Below are 17,074 nucleotides of genomic sequence, written 5' to 3'. Positions count from 1 at the left end.
ATATGGCACTTTCCTTGTGTACTGTCACAGCCTGTAATATTTTGAGGCTTATGGATTTCTTATGCCAGATGTAGTTTTTTTAATTAATTTTAATAACTTGCTGGATTTTTTCCATCAAGTTCTGTAAATTCTTTTTAGATGTGCCACGTTCTTCAGAGTCTGAATTTCTACTGAAATAAGTAAAACAACCAAGGAAAGCAAACTGTACCCTTTTCTCTGTAGGCTTGTATTAGAGCCAATAATATTGATCTTGCCTCAAGCTGTTGTTTCAAATTGATTTTCTTTCAGCTGCTTTATGGCACAGAACTGAAGTAGTGACTGAGAGATAATGGATCTCACGTACTGTTGTGCATATGTGTAAACTGGTATATTTCAGCAAAAAAAGGCAAGAATGCACCTTAACTCCCTTTTGTCCCCTCCATTAGATGAACTTGCACAGAAATCTGAAGAATTTGTTTGCTGTCAGAATGAGCTGAAATCCCAGTCAGCAGTGCAGGTCTCTGAATTGAAGAAACCGGTATGATCTTTTCATATGAGTCTCCTGAAATTTTCTTGTATGTTGAGGAAGTGAAACTGAATGAAATGTTTGGAATTCCTTTTTAATGATGTATTGCTTGAGAAAGGCTATTATGGGTTCTCTCAGCTGATGGGACTATGGAAGCCTGGGAAGAAATAGGAGAAAATTTGAATAATTTAAAAGTTCCCAATTGATTTGTTAAAAGGTTAACTGAAAGATCAAAGACTAATGTATATTTATAAACTGTATTGAAATTTATTTCCCCTCTGTTTAAACAGGATGAAACAACTTCAGATGAAAAAATAATAGATCAGGAAGATCAGAACGGGACTTCACTCCTGCCCCCAGAAAACTTGCAAAGACAGAAGACTGAAGGTGGTATGTTTATCTTACCTAATTTAATATTCTTAAAATATTTAAGAATTATTCTTGCCTGGTTTTAGATGATAAACGTGTCCATGGTTACTGGTTCATTATGCTTTTGTTGCAAGATAATTTAAAAATACTATATAATTCTTTCCAGTGGTTCAAGTAGAATTTAATTCTAAAGGAAAAAGGAACTGTTTAAATCTCAGTGAACAGACTGACAGAAACAAATAAATAAAACATATGGAATTATTAAAAAGACTGGACTATGCATCACAGGCCTGCCTGCATGGTGTTGTCTTGTGATATGAAGCAATGGTTGTTGTTTTGGCCATGAGACAGGGTGAGTGGAATTTGTTTACCTGTATGATTCACGTGCTTCGTGTTCCTGCGTGTATGGTGATAGGTGCAAAGAACATGGAGAAGACATGAGAAAGCTAGGGTGAAGGCAAAGATAGTCATATTAGTGATCGCAGGCTTTTCCAGAGAAGGGCACCAGAAAAGGTTAGCTTCATTGTGACAGGGTATACATATTAAGTTCCATGAATATTTTTGTATACTGGGGTTTTTGTTACATTAAAGTCAGTTATGCCTAAGGATGGTAGAATAAATTTTGTATTCCAAGACACTGTGCACTCACCCATTCTTAGATTGTACAAAGTAAGATATAACTGAAGTAGTATCTCCTCGCAGATACCAAATGCTGACAATCTGCAGGTGGTGCTTCTGGGGGGTGGTATTTTTGATAATACTGTTGAAACAGCAAAGGGTCCATACATATGCCACATTACCAAAAAAAAAAAACCACAAACAAACAAAAAAACCCACCACCCACCCCACTCACCCCCCAAAAAATAAATCAACAAACAAAAACCCACCCCCCCCCCCAAAAAAACCCAGACAATTACTTTGTTTTGAGTGTCTAGGCATGTGGACTGGTAGCAGTAATACCGCCATGCTACTAGAATTCCAGTATAAGAAGATGAGTTCCCACAGTTTTTAACTTTAGGGTGTGGTGCGTTATGGCAATAGGTTGTCTTGATTTTTGCAGAAATAGATTCCTTTTACTTCCTGTCATTCAAGAGATACACCCTCTTTGTAAGAATCCTGCAGGGGGAATAATCACCAATAAAACAAATTCCTGCAGTCCTAGACTGTCTCCCTTCTCTGTTTTTATTCCATAAACTCAGAAATGCAGGTCTTTAATGGACTTCAAGACGTCATTTAGAATCATAGAAAGGTTTGCATTGGAAGGGACTTTTAAAGATCAGCTAGTCCTCCCCACCCTGCCCTGGGCCGGGACATCCCTCGCTGTATCAGGTGTCTCAAAGCCCCATCCAACCTGACCTTGAACATGTCCAGTGATGGGGCAACTGGCAGCTTCTTTGGGCAACCCAAAGAGAAGCCACCCTCTTGAAGGGCTGCAATAAGGCCTCCGTGGAGCCTTTTCTTCTCCAGCCTGAACAACCCCAATTCTGTCAGCCTTTCTTCACAGTAAAGATGTTCCAGCCCTCTGACCATTTTCTTGGCTTTCCTCTGGACTCACTGCAACAGATTCATCTGTCTTGTACAGGGGAACCCCAGAACTAGACGCAGCACTGCAGTTGGAGTCTCATGAGAGCAGAGTAGAGGGGGAGAATCACCTCGCTCAACCTGCTGGTCATACTTCTTTTGGTGCAGCCCAGGGTATGATTTGCTTTCTGGGCTGCAAGTGCGCATTGCCAGCTCATGTCCAATTTTTTGTTTACCAGTATCCTCAAGTCCTTCTCTGCAGGCCTGCTCTCAATCCATTCACCCCTAGTTTGTATTGATATGGGTGATTGCCTCAACCCATGTGCGTGAGGTCCACGTGGGCCCACTCCTCAAGCCTGTCAAGGTGCCTCTGGATGACATTCCACTCCTCTAGCAAATCATCTGCACCACTCAGCTTGGTGTAGTCCGCAAGCATGCTGAGGGTGCACTCAATCCCACTGTCTGTCGTGAATGAAGATAGTAAATAGTATTGGTCCCAGTATGGACCCTTGAGGGACACCACTCATTACTGATTTCCACTTGGACATTGAGCCATTGCCTATAGCTCTTTGCACACAGCCATCTAGCTAGTTCCTTGTCCATCAAACAGTCCCTCTGTCCATCCTGTATCTCTGCAATTTAGTGGCAAGAATGTTGGGGGAGACCGTATCAACAGCTTCTCTATGAGGCTCTTGCAGGAGACAGTGCTGAAAGCCTTACTGAATGCCTTGGTGATATCCGCTGCTCTCCCCTCATCTACCAAGCCAGTCATTTCATCATACACAGTGACACAGCTATGATAAATTGTGTTTATATGCCAATTTACAGAAATACAAGTGTAAAAATATCCTGAGTCAAACAGCAGCTGAGTTCTGTACCAATCTTGACTTGGACTGTGGCCCTTGAGTGTTTTATTTGTCTCTTATTGTAACAATTTCTCATTTCATTTTTGTCCAAATGAAATTTGAAACATTTTGCTACAGTAGTTCTTTCTTTCCCCTCCTTTATAAAACTGTTTCTTAAAACTTGAAACTCTATCAGCTGTCCTTTAACTTTAGTCCGTATAACAACAATTGTTTTTTTCTAAAGTTGCTTAAAACAACATGTTGTTTTGGTGGTTTGCCTCTGAAAAAAACCAAAATACATTATCCAATGGAAACGTTGTATATCTCCACTACCTAAGTGTTCCTAACAGCTATGTGCCCTGTGCACTAAAGGTCCTGGAAGAGTATCCTGTTACTCTCTAAATCAGGTTTTAGTTTTCAAAGAAATTGTGTTTGAATGTTTCAGAAATACCACACTTGCAACTTGTTCTCCGGGAGCCAGAGCAGGAAGCTGTGATGGTTGCAGAAAACGTGAAGCAGGTAATGATTAAGCAGCTGAAATAAGCTAAAACTAAAATAGGTCAAGGACTGGCCTTTTAAAACAGCTAAGCTCTTATGGCCTTTTTTAACAATCCTCTTTGGAAGGTTATTATTAACTGGATTAATGGTGAAAGACAGAAATAGCTTCCAAATACTGCTTGTAGTGTGTTCTTAACAGACTGTATTCCCTTTGCTGGCTGTGTGGAATTCTTACATCCTTCATCCACCAGTCCATATTCGTGCTATTTTCTGCCTCTTGCAAGTTAGTTCTTCAGCAAAACTGTAGGCTAAACTGAGGCGAGTATCAGGAAATACAGTTCCAAAGGCTCAGCTGTCATTATAGAATGCGTTTCGACCCAACTCCCATCTATTCCCACTGCCCTGATGGGGATCTGGCAGACTGACTAGGGGAAGCTGAGTTCTCTTTAAGTGGGAGACAGGTAGACGCTGTCCTTGTACTCTTCCACTGTGAACAGCTGTGGGAACAATTGCAGTCAGTCTGTTGGTGAGTAGAGTGCAGGATTGGATACCTGCTGCTTTGCTTTGTGCTCAGCAAGTGCGAAGTCAGCCTTGTACTCAGTCGTATATGACTGCATCTATATATCTGTACTAAGAATTTGTTGTAGAATTGTTTGTTAGCTTGGAGCAAGGTCTGGGCTTTTTCTACACTGCTCCACTCTGTTCCAGCCTGCCAGCAGGGGGAAGAAGATGACGCTGTGTTTTATCTAACACATTCCTTTCCCAACAGAGAGAGTTTATAGTGTATATATTACTGTGAAGTATCAGGGCAAAAGTTGACATTTGGGATTCATATTGAAACTGGAGAAGGCATTTTGAGTCAGCTCATCCTGCTTGACTTCAGACCCTTACATTCCAACTGCCTGTAGTTGAGGTGTAAGCTAGTGGATCAATGGGTACTTACACACACACATAGAGTCTTTTCAAGGGCAGATATAAGCCTTTGAGCTATTTTCTAGAGCTCTTTTAGTGGAGATGACAGATTCTTTAGCATATGATTCACCTGGATCAAGGTGGATGTTGAAAATGGGTCAATGAATCCGACCCTGGAATTGTCCATTTCAGTGTCATAATTATAAGAAGAGTCTAGCTTAATAGCATGCATGTAAGTATTTACACTTGGACAGCTGTATCCTGCCGCTTGTGCTGCCTCTGACCCATGACTTTAGGCCAAGATACATGTGAATCCAAACCCAGTTCAGGGGTTTAGGTCACTTACACAAGTTATTTGGGTGCATGCCATACATTCCATTTCAGTACTTGGCACCTGCAAAGGCAAGGTGCTCTCAAACTTGAAGCTGGAGGTTTCTTTATGATTGTGTGACCTGTTAGTGCCCTGTACTTAGGTTCTAGGTAGTTACAGCAAATGTTAATTCTCAACACTTCATTTTGTTTTCAGTCATTCCGTTGTTGGATTGGGTTAGGGTTTTTTACTTGCTTTTTTAGGGGTGGGAGGGAGTAGCTTTTTTGAGAGACACTTTACTTAGTTCTGACTCATAGTCTCTCTACTCTAGTTCAGAGCTCTTCCCACAGAAGTAGTACTAATGGTGCCAATTGTTTGTTGTGGTGAAACACAACATGTGTTGGGAACTAGCGAGAAATTTTGACATTCATTTTAGATGCATATTAACTTACAAGTAGACTTTTCAGAATGAAGACATTAGTGGATGAAGACTTAGTTCTTGTATGGATGTCAACAGCAAACTAAACAATTTCCTGGGCTTTATTCAGCGTCTTTGTGTGGGCAAAAAGAGTTTATGTCTATGAAACTGCAAAATCTCCTCTCTCTTTCCAGTGTGCTCCATTTTCTTCAACAGTGAGGTTCTGTTCTGTCTGACAGAGAAGCAGGAGACATGTAGCAGTTAATGGATTGTTGTGGGGTGGTTTGTTTGTCTATGTGGTGGAGCCTAGTGTAACTTTTCTGGGAAGACTGCAGGTTCTTTGGCTGCTGGAGTAGTGAGGCATTCAGTGACAAACACATGACCTCTCACCCTCTCTGCTTGGGTGGTTTCAGTGAAAGGTTACAAATCTATAGGTGGTCCCTTTGAAGCAGTAAAGTGGAAGAGGAAGCATCTCAAGTTGGGAAGGAAGTTATTAGAATTATTGATTCATTGATATCCTAATCTGATGAGGTTTGTCTTAGCCACTTGCTTAACATCAAAACCAATCTGCCTTTTTAAAAATTATTTTCATTAGGCATCAGAGTTGTGTCTAAAGTTGGGACTGATAGTTTTTACTTACAGCTTGGCAGAGCAGTAGGCCGCAAAGATAGCTGTCTTCTAATGCAAAGAGCATGGCTCAAAGCTGAGTATTTTTTCTTCACCCAATAGAATAAGAATGCTGGACCTGAGGTGAAATTGCAAGACTTACAGACTCTGGAAGCTCCAGCCTCTTATGCAGACTGCTCTTCTACAGGTGAGGACGCAGAATAAGGCATGTGACAAGAAAATTGTGGAAATTTGAGAAGCTTCATGGACAAATCTAAGGTGATTTGGAAAGAGGAGCTTTGAGGTCAGAATCTAAAGATGTACAGGAGCTAGAAAAGATGCACAGGAGGTAGAAGAGAACATTCTAATGTAGGATGGATGGGATATATCAGAACAAAAGAAAGAAGTGATTCCTAAGATCATAAAGAAGGGGTTGAAGGAGAGTGTGCTTGTAGATGCAAAGGCTGATGTGTAAGACACAGAAGAGAATTAAGATGAAGACTTGTGTTCTTCTCTGTGAGACAGAAAATTTTTTGTTGTGTCTGGAATTACTAGCCCCACCCCCAAATTATAAAAAAAAAACCCAAACCCAAACTCAAAACAACCTGTTACCTAGTTCACTTCTTCACTTCTCTCTTTGCCAATTCATTCTTCTTATGGGTTAGATACAGTGTAGACGTAGGTGATGCCAGCATGCAGCAAATGCAGGGGCTTCTGCATGTGTGGAGCTATTGGGGCAGTCTGGGTGCAATGCATAGGCTGAAACTTTTTTTTTTTTAGTCTTTCTCGCCTTGGAAACTAGAGAAGCTCCAGTCCCATATATTGTCTCTCCACTTACCTACTGACTTTGTATGCAACTTGTTATGCTGATGGTGAACAAGTGTACCTTTTATCGCTAGGTGTGTCAGGAGAGCTGGTGAATTCTGAAGTGCAAAAGCCTTTTGATGACACTTCGGTGATCCCTGAGGTACAAATTTAGTTTGGAACTTTTTTCCTCTCTGTATTGTGTGCATCTGTGGATATGAAAATTTTCATTGTTTGAAAGCCTCAGAGTTGTTTTTTAACGTGCCATAACATAAAGTCATTGTTGCAACACTGCAACAGGCTTTAACGCATAGCTCTCCTGTAGTGGTTCCCTGTAAATTGTTTCTGCCCTTCAAACTGATGAATAGACAGCCTTTACAACAAAAGGTGTTAACTTACTGGTGGGCTGCTGACCCGTGCTTTCTGGGAATGATTTGTGACTGGTTTTCTTTTGTAATCTGTTCTTGGGGGTGGGAGGAAGCCTTAAGATAGTTATTTGGAAAAAGCCAAGCACATTGGTCCAGATGCTTTGTCTGGTCCTCTCACTTTGGAGATGGACACAGACTGGAATATGGACTTCTAACACTGTTTCTTTGCCATGTTAAATGGACAGATAGAATAGGAGACAAAACCTCCTCAATCGGAGACTGGGTAGCATGCCAGGAAAATGTGGCTGGATAACTACACTGGAGGACTTGTAAGAAACACAGAACTGAAACACTTCAGAATCGTACTGCCTTGTAATCAAGGGAGAATTGGAAATAAGGGAATAGGAAGTTACATTTGTGGTCTAATCCTATAGCCAGAGTCTTTCATGCTGCAGCTTCGGAAGCTGAAATGAACAGAAATGACCTGAGGAGTCGTCCTGTTATTAGTGAGGGTACTATTTATTGCATTAAGTCAGCTCAAGAAAGGGTATCCTTAAACTACGAAAGAAGTGTGGAAAGCAGATGCTTCCAAAAGTGACCCTTTCACAGGATTCAAAGGAAAACTGAAACCTATTGTTTTCTTTTAGGCAAGAACAGATGGCTTTCCCAATGGAAGAGAGCAGTTTACTGAGGAAAGTTGTCCACCTGGAATTCTAGAGTATCTTGCTGCAGAGAAACAGAAAGAGCTGTCAGTTTTGCTGCTGGAACTGAAAGAAGCCCAAGAAGAAATAACTTTTCTGAAAAGGCAGCTCGAGAGCCCAAATGGCCAAACTTCTACAAGTAACCAAACAGGAGAAGCAGCTAACGAGCTGGAACATAATTCCCAGATACAGTTTCTTGAGAAGGACGAGCAAAAGGCTTCAGATAAACAAAATGAGTTGGGCAGTAGCTCATTACTGAGAGAAACGGAAATGCAGCACATTGATGTGCTTCAGAAAATCGAGGTTCAAGAGGTGCCCCAGGGGAGCACTGTCCCCTGCAGAGGGGAGATGAGGGCAATACAAGAAGTCTCCACAGCAGATCCAGAGCCTGGCACCTCTCAATCTCAAGAACTGGTAAAGTTACAAAACCAAATTACAGAACTGCAAATAATTTTGCAGAAATCAGAAGAATCCTATAAGAAAGATTTAGGAGAGAAAGGTGCAGAAATAAATAGGCTAAACCAGCTGGCTGAGGAATACAGAAGAAAAATAGAGGATTCTGATGCTGCATTTTGTGTTTTGACTGAAGAACGAGATCAGCTCCTGTATCAGATGCAGGAACTTTCTACCGTAACAGAACTGCAAGAGCAAGTGAAGCAACTTGAGGAAAGTCTAGCTCTTTCAGAAAAGCAGAGACACTCAGACAGTCAAAGCAGTCTTCTGAGAGAGCAAATCCAGAGCCTTAAAAATGAATTTAAAACCAAGGAGATAAAAATTGAAGCTTTGCAAAAAGATTTGGATGAAGCTCAACTTCAGCTTTCTGATCGGGACATGCAACTAAAAGATCTGAGAAGTCAGATCAAGAAGAAGGAATGTGAAGGACTTGATCTAGAACAACTTTTGAGGAAGAATACAGCTGAGATAGAAGAGCTTTCCCAAAACGTAGCTTCAAAGGGACGTGAAGCAGCAAGGCTAGAACAGCTTGTTGCTGAACTCACCAGGTCTATAGAGAGCCTGCAACAAACCTTGCTGGAGAAAGACCAACAGATGACAGAGATCAGTGTCAGCATGTCTGAGAAAATAGTCCTGCTGAATGAAGATAAGTTTTCTCTAGAAAATGAGCTGAAGAGTCTTAAAGAGCAAACAAGTTTATTATTAAGAGCCCAGGAAGAAAAAGAGCAAAACATAGAAGCAAAAGAGACATATCTGAAATGTGGGCCATCTGAGCAGCAGTATGAGACAGAGGTAGCGTGTAAGGAAAGTGAGGTATTAGTAAATAAACTTGAACTTCTGCAAAAAGAAAACGAGCAAGTAAAGCGGAAGCTGCAAGCAGCACTTGTTAACAGGAAGGAGCTTCTGAAGAAGGTTGGCAAATTGGAGAATGAATTAGTACAATTGAGAAGAGAACACAAATCAGAAGCCTCAGTAGCTCAGGAAGCGGAAGGGGAAGAAAATATGACAAGCGTGATAAGCAGAGAAGTGCATCTTGAAAGCCAGCCCAGTGAGGAGTATCTAATTCAACTGCTTTCTGAAAAGGAATCTGAGTTGCAGAGCATCCGGAAGGACCTGCTGGATAAAGAAACTACTGAAGCACAATTGCAGGCGGTGATTGAGGAAATGAGGCGAAGCTTGCAAGGTAAGACAAACATCATTTCAACTAAAGATGAAATCGTGGAGAGTCAGACAATTGCTGACAAAGTAACTGAAACCCATAAAAGCACAAAAGATTATGAAGAAAATGAAAAAAATAGTTCAGCAGCTACAGATCTTGAAGAAAACCAAAAGTCTGCTCTGAGAGAGAGGATTTCAACTCTTGAACAAGAAAAAGACCAACTTCAAAAAAAACTTCAGGAAGCCCTGGTGTCTCGCAAAGACACTATAAAAAAGGCTCAAGAAAAAGACAGGCATCACAGAGAACAGCTGAAACAGCAGAAAGATGATTACAACATCCTACAAGAGCAATTTGATAAGCAAAGCAAAGAGAAGGAGAGCATCCAAGCTCAGCTCAGGCAGCTCCAAGAACAGAAGGGATCAACAGATAATGTTCTTGGGAATCGAGGTGGGTTGGATTCTTCATGCACGGAAGCAGAAAATACAACAAATAACAAACTTGTGCAAGTTACAGATGTTTCTGGGGAAGAGTTTAAGAAAAAACTTGAAAAATTGCAGATGGAGAAGGAGGAATTGGAATATAACATTACCCATACGCAAAGTGAACTTGCATGCAAATCAGAATTAGTCTTTCATTTGCAAGAGCACATAGCACAGTTGTTTCTGGAGATAGAAGGGCTGAAGAGAACCTCTGACCAAGCCGAAGCTAAGGCAGCAAGTCTTCAGACAGAATTGGAGGAGAGTCAAGCAAAATTTTCTAGAGAGGGCAGTCTGGAAGACCTGAAAACACTTATACACCAAAAGGATGAGGAAATGGAATTTCTTAACTTGCAGTTAAAGGAGAAAAGTGAAGCTCTCGATAATGTGCAGGCACAGTTGCTGGAAAAAGAGGATTCAGTCAAGAGACTGTGTAGTCAGTTGGAAGCTCAGGCTCGGGTACATGAGGAACAAAGCAAGCAATTGCAAACAGAGTTGCTTGAAATTCAGGAGAAGCAAGATGACAGTGCAGAAGCAGCTAAACAGAAGAATCAAATGCAGAGAAAGTTGCAAGCTGCACTTATCTCTAGAAAAGAGGCACTAAAGGAGAGCAAATCTCTAAAAGAGGAGCTGGCAAATGCTAAAAGTACTATTGAAAATCTTTGTGTCAAGATGACAAATATGGAAAGCCAAATATGTGGCCGTGTTAAAGAAACAGATACTTTAATGGAAAAGATAGCGGGCCTCACTGAAGAGCGAGAAAAACTTATTGCAGAAGTTGATAAAGTACTTAGAGAAAATGAAAATCTTGATGGATGTTGTAAAAACCTGACATTTACTCTAGATGGTCTTGTTCTAGAGAAGGAGAAGCTGGAGAAGGAGATGGAGTCCTTGAAAGGCTTTCAAGCCGCTGAGAGTTCTGAGTGGCATGAGAAGTACGGGGAGCTTCAGAAAGAATATGAAACTCTCTTGCAGTCGTATGAGAATGTGAGTAATGAGGCTGAACGGATTCAGCGTGTTTTGGAAACTGTTAGGCAGGAAAAGCAGGACATTTTTATTAAGCTGAAAAGTGTTGAAGCAAAAAAAGAGGAAGCAGATGAGCTGCTACAGGAAGCTGGTCAGGAAATTGATGGAATGAAGGAGAAAATGAGGAAATTTGCAAAATCAAAGCAACAAAAGATCCTAGAACTAGAGGAGGAGAATGAGAAGCTTAGAGCAGAGATGCGTTTTGCAGATGGAGAGCTGCACAGGACTGGAGATGTCTTTACAAATACTAGCCTGAAAGAAGATGTGGAGAGTTCTAGGAGGGATTACCAGTCTCTTTCTACTCAGCTTGAGACAGTAATGGCTGAAAAGGAGTCTCTTAATCAAGAAATCACAGACTTAAAGTGTCATTTGCAGTTAACAGAATCTAAGTTGAAGGAAAGCAGAGAACTGGTAGACAAGTATGTTGCACAGAAGACAACAAATCAGGCAGTTGCCACACCACCACCAATGGAGAGGACTGAAAATCAAGTGCACAGAAGTTTTAGATCAGAATCTCCTCCTGCAGAGCTGGAACAAAAAGCATTTGAAGGCAGTATCCCTTGTGAAGATCTTGGTACCTACATACAGCAGATAGCTGAGCTCACAGAGCGAATCACAGAACTAGAAGATAATAGGAGGGCTTCAGAGCAACAGCTGGGTGACATTCGCAAGTGTGTTGAGACTTTAGCAGGTGAGAAAAGGGTTTTAGAGTCCCAAATGGAAGAGAAAGTCAATGAATTAAATGCTCTTCAGGACACAGTAGCAAAGATGGAACAAATGGTCCAAAAAACCAAAGACGACCTCATCAGGATGACAGAACTGAAAGACACGCTAGAGGCTGAGAAGGATGACTTGGAAGAAAGGCTCATGAATCAGCTGGCGGAACTTAATGGGAGTATTGGAAACTATCAGCAAGATGCAACAGACTTCCAGATTGAAAATGAGCGACTGAAACATGAGCTTCAGAGTTTGCAGAGAATGGTGCATGAACTGGAGGAGGAGAAATGTCAGATGGCAAAGGAGAAAAGTAAAGCAAGTTCAGAAAAGCAAAAGGAATTGGTAGAAAAGCTAAAATGCAGTTGGAGGGGAGACAGCAGCACGCATGTAAAGGAGCTTCAGGAACTGCTGAAACAGAAACAGCAGGAGATTAAGCAGCTGCAGAAGGACTGTATTAAAAGCCAAGAAAAAACTAGTAGTTTAGAAAGAACTGTTAAAGCTCTGGAATTTCTGCAGAGTGAGTCTCAGAAAGAGGTAGAAGCAGCCAAAGAGACTTTAGCTAAAGCAGTTGAAGACACCAAGAAAGCCCAAGCAGAGCTTGCTCTCTGCAGAGTAGTATTGGATGACACCCAGAGTGAGGCAGCAAGGGTTCTAGCAGAGAGTGTCAAAGTGAAAGAAGAGTTTCAGGCAAGCAAAGAGAACATTAAAATTAAAATGAAGAAAAAAGATGAGGACTTTGAGAAAAGACTGGAACAGGAAAAAGACAAGCACTCAAAGGAAATAAAAAACATGGAAGAAAAGCTGGCAACTTTGCAGAGGGAGAAAGACTATATGGAAACAACTGTTGCTGATCTTCAAGACTCCTTGAAGACAAAGGATCGAGAAGCCAAGCAGTTGGAAGGCAGCCTAAACAAAACACTAGCCCAGCTTGCAGCCTTCACCAGGAGCATGTCTTCCCTTCAGGATGACAGGGATAGAGTGATAGATGAATCAAAAACATGGGAGAAGAAATTCACTGAAACTATTCAAAAGAAGGAGGAGGAAATACGTTCAAAAGAGGAAACTTGTGTTGTGCTAAAGGACCAGATGAAGCAGATGACCATACATGTGGAAGAACTTCAGACTCGTATATCCAGGTAAAGAAGGTGATAATGACTCAGCTGGTATTCTTACATTTTCTTTTGACAAGGCAGCAGCCAGGGTTGAGGTAGGATTCCCCTTTCCTTTTGCAGTATACCAGAAAGAAAGAATTTTGAGTATGTACATATGCTAAATGTGGCATGTGATTTGCAAAATGAAAGAACGCCTAAGGTGGAGAACAGAATTAGTCTTCCTAATAAAGCCATAAATGTAAGGCTCATCTACTGGATCACTTATGTTTGGATAGAAAAGAGGTTTGGAGTTCTGTTGTAGGGAGTTACTATGTATTCATTGTCTGCACAAGGATACAGGGAGAGTAACACTGTAAAATATTCATTCTTCCCATCATTAGGGTACCCATATTAAATCTAGTCTCTATGACAAGCAGTAGCCATCTGAGTACTATCTAGAGTCTTTATTAATCTGGAATTTGAAATAGATTCTTTTGCATAGAGTTGTTGCGTTCAGACATTAAACTTGGCAGATCAAGAGGGCATTGGGATAAATAATTCTAGTTTAATCCCAAAATAAATTTTGAGGGGGAAATGGAGCTATGGAAACATACCAAAATGTACATCCGGGAATTTCTAATATTCAAAACCAAACTGTTCTTACATGAGTAAAAATGTTCTGTGAAGTTTGTGATCAAAATTCTGTATCTTTGCATGCTGGAACGTGAAATGAACGTCGAGCATATGAGAACAACCATTTCTTTTTTTTTTTTTTTTTTTTTTCATTTTCATTAGCTACAGTGGATGAGAGAAAGAGCTATTTTGATGAAAAGGAGGTGATAACGTTCAACATTTAACCTCCTCCATTTTTTCAATATTGACATAAAGATTCATCTCACTGGATAACTTTTCAAAAATACTCCCTGAGCACCACCCTCTTCAGACAGTAGAGCAGTCAGAATTTTACAAGATGCCTTGAATTTTAAATTGAGGGAAAACTAATCATCTGGATAGTTCCAGCTTGCTTTCTTAAAGTAAAACTAATTTTGTGGCTTTTCTAAATTAGTATAAACGATTAAAACTATTACTGTGGTTTTAGATACCGAGATACTTCATTGATTTGTGAATGGCTTTCTCTTCTCTGTTTTCAGGCTGGAATGCAACAAGAAGGACTGGGAGTCTGAATCCAGGAAGGAGATTCAGCATCATCAAAAGACATGTGAAATGTTGCAGGAAGAAAAAAAGGAGCTTTTGACTCAGCTTGAAGGGTCTCAGAAACTGTACAGCAAGTCTCAGAACGAACAGCAGAAACTGGAGTCGGAAATCTGCACCCTGAGAGACCAGCTTGCTGACTTACAGAATTCCTTCACCAAATGTGAATTGGTCAGAGAAGAGCTGGGGAGTACAGTCAAGCAACAAGAGGTCAGTATCCAGAATTTTAAATTCAGCTGTGAGCAGCTTGAGGCTGATCTGCAAGCTTCCAAGGACCTAACAAATAAGCTGCATGAAGAAACTAGTGCCAAGGATCAAAAGATTATTAGTTTGCTGTCTGCCAAGGAAGAAGCAGTTATGGCTGCTCTATCTGAATTACAGCAGCAACATTCTGAAGAGATTAAAGTGTTGGAGCATAGGCTAAGTAAGGGGGAAGAAGATAGAAAAGCTTTGGAAAATGAGAAGAACAAGTTTCTTGACCAACTCGATCGTCTCACTGAAAAGATGAAGATAAACAGAGAAGAAAGTAAGCAGCAGAAGGCACAACTGGACTCCTTCACTAAGTCCATGTCATCTTTGCAAGATGACAGAGATCGCATACTGAGAGACTACAAGCAGCTTGAGGAACGTCATCTTGTTATAATTTTGGAAAAAGACCAGCTAATTCAAGAGGCTGCTGCTGAAAACAATAAGCTTAAGGAAGAAATGAGAAGTTTTCATAGCCGGATGGATGACCTCAACTCTGAGAATGCCAAGCTGAATGCAGAGTTGGTGCGGTATAGAGAAGACCTGAACCAAGTGATTTCAGTAAAGGACTCTCAGCAGAAACAACTTCTCAAAACGCAGCTTCAGCGGATCCAAACTCTGGAAAAGGAGAATGCAATCATAGAAACACAGCTGAAGGAGTCCAAGCATGCTCAGGATGATCTCAGGAAGTGCATGGAAGCCTTGAGAGGAGATAAAGACAGTATGTCTCAAGAGATTGAAACCCTTACGTCCACTCTCTCTCAGGTGCAGAGTGAGATGACAGTATTACATGAGGGGGGTCCTATCATGGAGTGTCAAGCACGACTGAAGGCCCAAGAGGGAGAAGCACAAGAACTGAGTCGTAAGCTTTCCCTCTCACAGAAAAGGATAACAGAACTTGAGGGGGAACTAGTATGTGTTCAAAGGGATGCAGCCAAGAGAGTGGAAGAGGCTGAGGACAGGCTTCGAAAGGAATTGAAGCACCTACATCATGATGCAGGGATAATGAGGAATGAGACGGAAACAGCAGAAGAGAGAGTAGCAGAGTTGGCACGGGACTTGATGGAAATGGAACAGAAATTTCTTGAGGTCACAGATGAAAACAAAGGTCTCAGAGCTCAAATTCAGTCTTTTGGGAAGTCCATGAGCTCTCTTCAGGATAGTCGGGACCAGGCCAATGAAGAGCTTCGTGTTTTGAAAGAGAAATACTGTGCAGACTTAGAGGAACAAAAGAGTCTAGTGCAGAATCTTCAGAAACAGATGGTTCAGCTACAAGAGGAGCAACATGCCACTGCCAGGGACCGTGATACAGTGAGGTCTGAGCTGACAGAACTGCAGAGAGCCACTGATGAAAGAGGTCTCTTGACCCAGATTGAGAAAATTAATCAGAAGCTCAGAGCCAAAGATGATGAGCTTCTCCGTTTGTCTTCAGAACTGGAAGGCTCTTCCAACCAAGTCAAATCTTTCTCCAAGGCTATGGCAAGCCTGCAGAATGAGCGAGACCGTCTGCTGGATGAATTGGGCAAAAGACGTAAGGTTGAAGAAGTGAAGCAACAGGCAGAAGGGAGCACTTCCACCACTCCTTCAGAAGTGCAGAGTCTTAAGAAGGCACTGTCCTCCTTACAGAATGACAGAGACAGACTAGTAAGTCCTTGTTCTCTTACTTAAAGCCCCATAGATTTGGGTTATCACATCTTAAAATTCAGCACGCTTAGATCTGGTATTTGCAGTGTGAAACATAGATCATTGTCTTCACAGAATCACAGCATAGTTCAAGTTGGAAGGGACTTCTGGAGATTTTCTAGTCCAACCCCCCTGCTCAAACAAGGTCAGCTGGAATATATTGCCCAAGATAGTGTCCAGTTGGATTTTGAATATCTCCATTGGTGGATATTCCACAACTTCTCTGGAAATGGTTTCCAGAATTAGTTGCTCTGTCACCTTCCCAGGGATGGAGATGAAGCTGACCAGACTCCAATTCCCCAGTTCCTCCTTCTTGTATGTAGGATTGACGTTTGCTTTCTTTCAGTCTTCAGGAACCTCTCCCAGTCACCATGACCTTTCAAAGGTAATTGAGTTGCCTCCCAATGACCTTAGCGCTTGTGGGCATGCCCCATCAGATCCCATGGATTTAGCATGTGTCATCTATGTTATCTTCTCTGACATATGGAAGCTGTGATTTCATTGTTAGCTTTGCAGGCTGGTTTCTCTCGTTAGCTTAATTGAAAATATGGGATCATAGAAATAAGATAGGGGGTCCCTGTTAACCTGCTTAGTCCACATCTGTGGAAGCTTGTGTATTTGATTTGTCTTAGATTTGTAGAAGAGACTAGAGCAAAGACTTGGGTCTGTTTCTCCTCTTGGCAGCTGACTGTCAAGACAGGTACAAGGCATTCCAGCTTCATTTTGACATCTTTGCATACTTAGTGTGTCTGTGTTTGTATAGTCTCTAGCACAATGCGGCTCAGCAAGTTTCAGAGTTCTAGTTGCTGGTCAGATGACAGACTTTTACAGTCATTTTCCACTGTCTCTGTCTGTCTTAATTTTCCCTTCTGTTAATTCACAACAGACTTTGTGATACTGTCTTAAACACGTCTTCCTTCTTGTCCATTTTATGTCTCAGTTATGTATAGATTTGTCTTCTCACCTGCTGTTTTGTTGAACTTGCAAATCTGTAGTGCTGCTAATAATAAGATAGATCCTCAGCAGAAGGATCTCCTGACTCATTAGGTACTTCACTGTCTCCAGTCAATCACATCATCTTGTCTTCAAAAACTGATCGCAGTGATGGATGTGTAATTACAACCTATTTCTAATTCCAGTCTGAGTAGACTGTC

At 41.3% G+C, this 17,074-nt stretch overlaps 1 protein-coding gene across 4 annotated transcripts in view; it reads left to right on the top strand.

The window, feature by feature from the left end:
- The window catches only part of GOLGB1 (golgin B1), a 40,234-nt gene that overhangs the window by 11,146 nt on the left and 12,014 nt on the right, over positions 1–17,074 (top strand). The window contains exons 7-13 of one of the 4 annotated variants that reach the window (XM_086481271.1): positions 426–517; positions 796–892; positions 3,686–3,759; positions 6,108–6,192; positions 6,884–6,951; positions 7,804–12,824; positions 13,931–15,881. In XM_086481271.1, the coding sequence (XP_086337397.1) occupies positions 426–517; positions 796–892; positions 3,686–3,759; positions 6,108–6,192; positions 6,884–6,951; positions 7,804–12,824; positions 13,931–15,881 (7,388 nt within the window). The remainder of the gene's footprint in view (positions 1–425; positions 518–795; positions 893–3,685; positions 3,760–6,107; positions 6,193–6,883; positions 6,952–7,803; positions 12,825–13,930; positions 15,882–17,074) is intronic. The other 3 variants (XM_086481256.1, XM_086481249.1, XM_086481264.1) reach the window with 3 other exon arrangements.

Source organism: Leptosomus discolor, chromosome 1, assembly GCF_034619465.1.
Source record: "Leptosomus discolor isolate bLepDis1 chromosome 1, bLepDis1.hap2, whole genome shotgun sequence".
NCBI classification, from domain to species: domain Eukaryota; kingdom Metazoa; phylum Chordata; class Aves; order Leptosomiformes; family Leptosomidae; genus Leptosomus; species Leptosomus discolor.
Note: the sequence above shows the minus strand (reverse complement) of the source record. Positions and strands in the feature narration are given on the sequence as shown.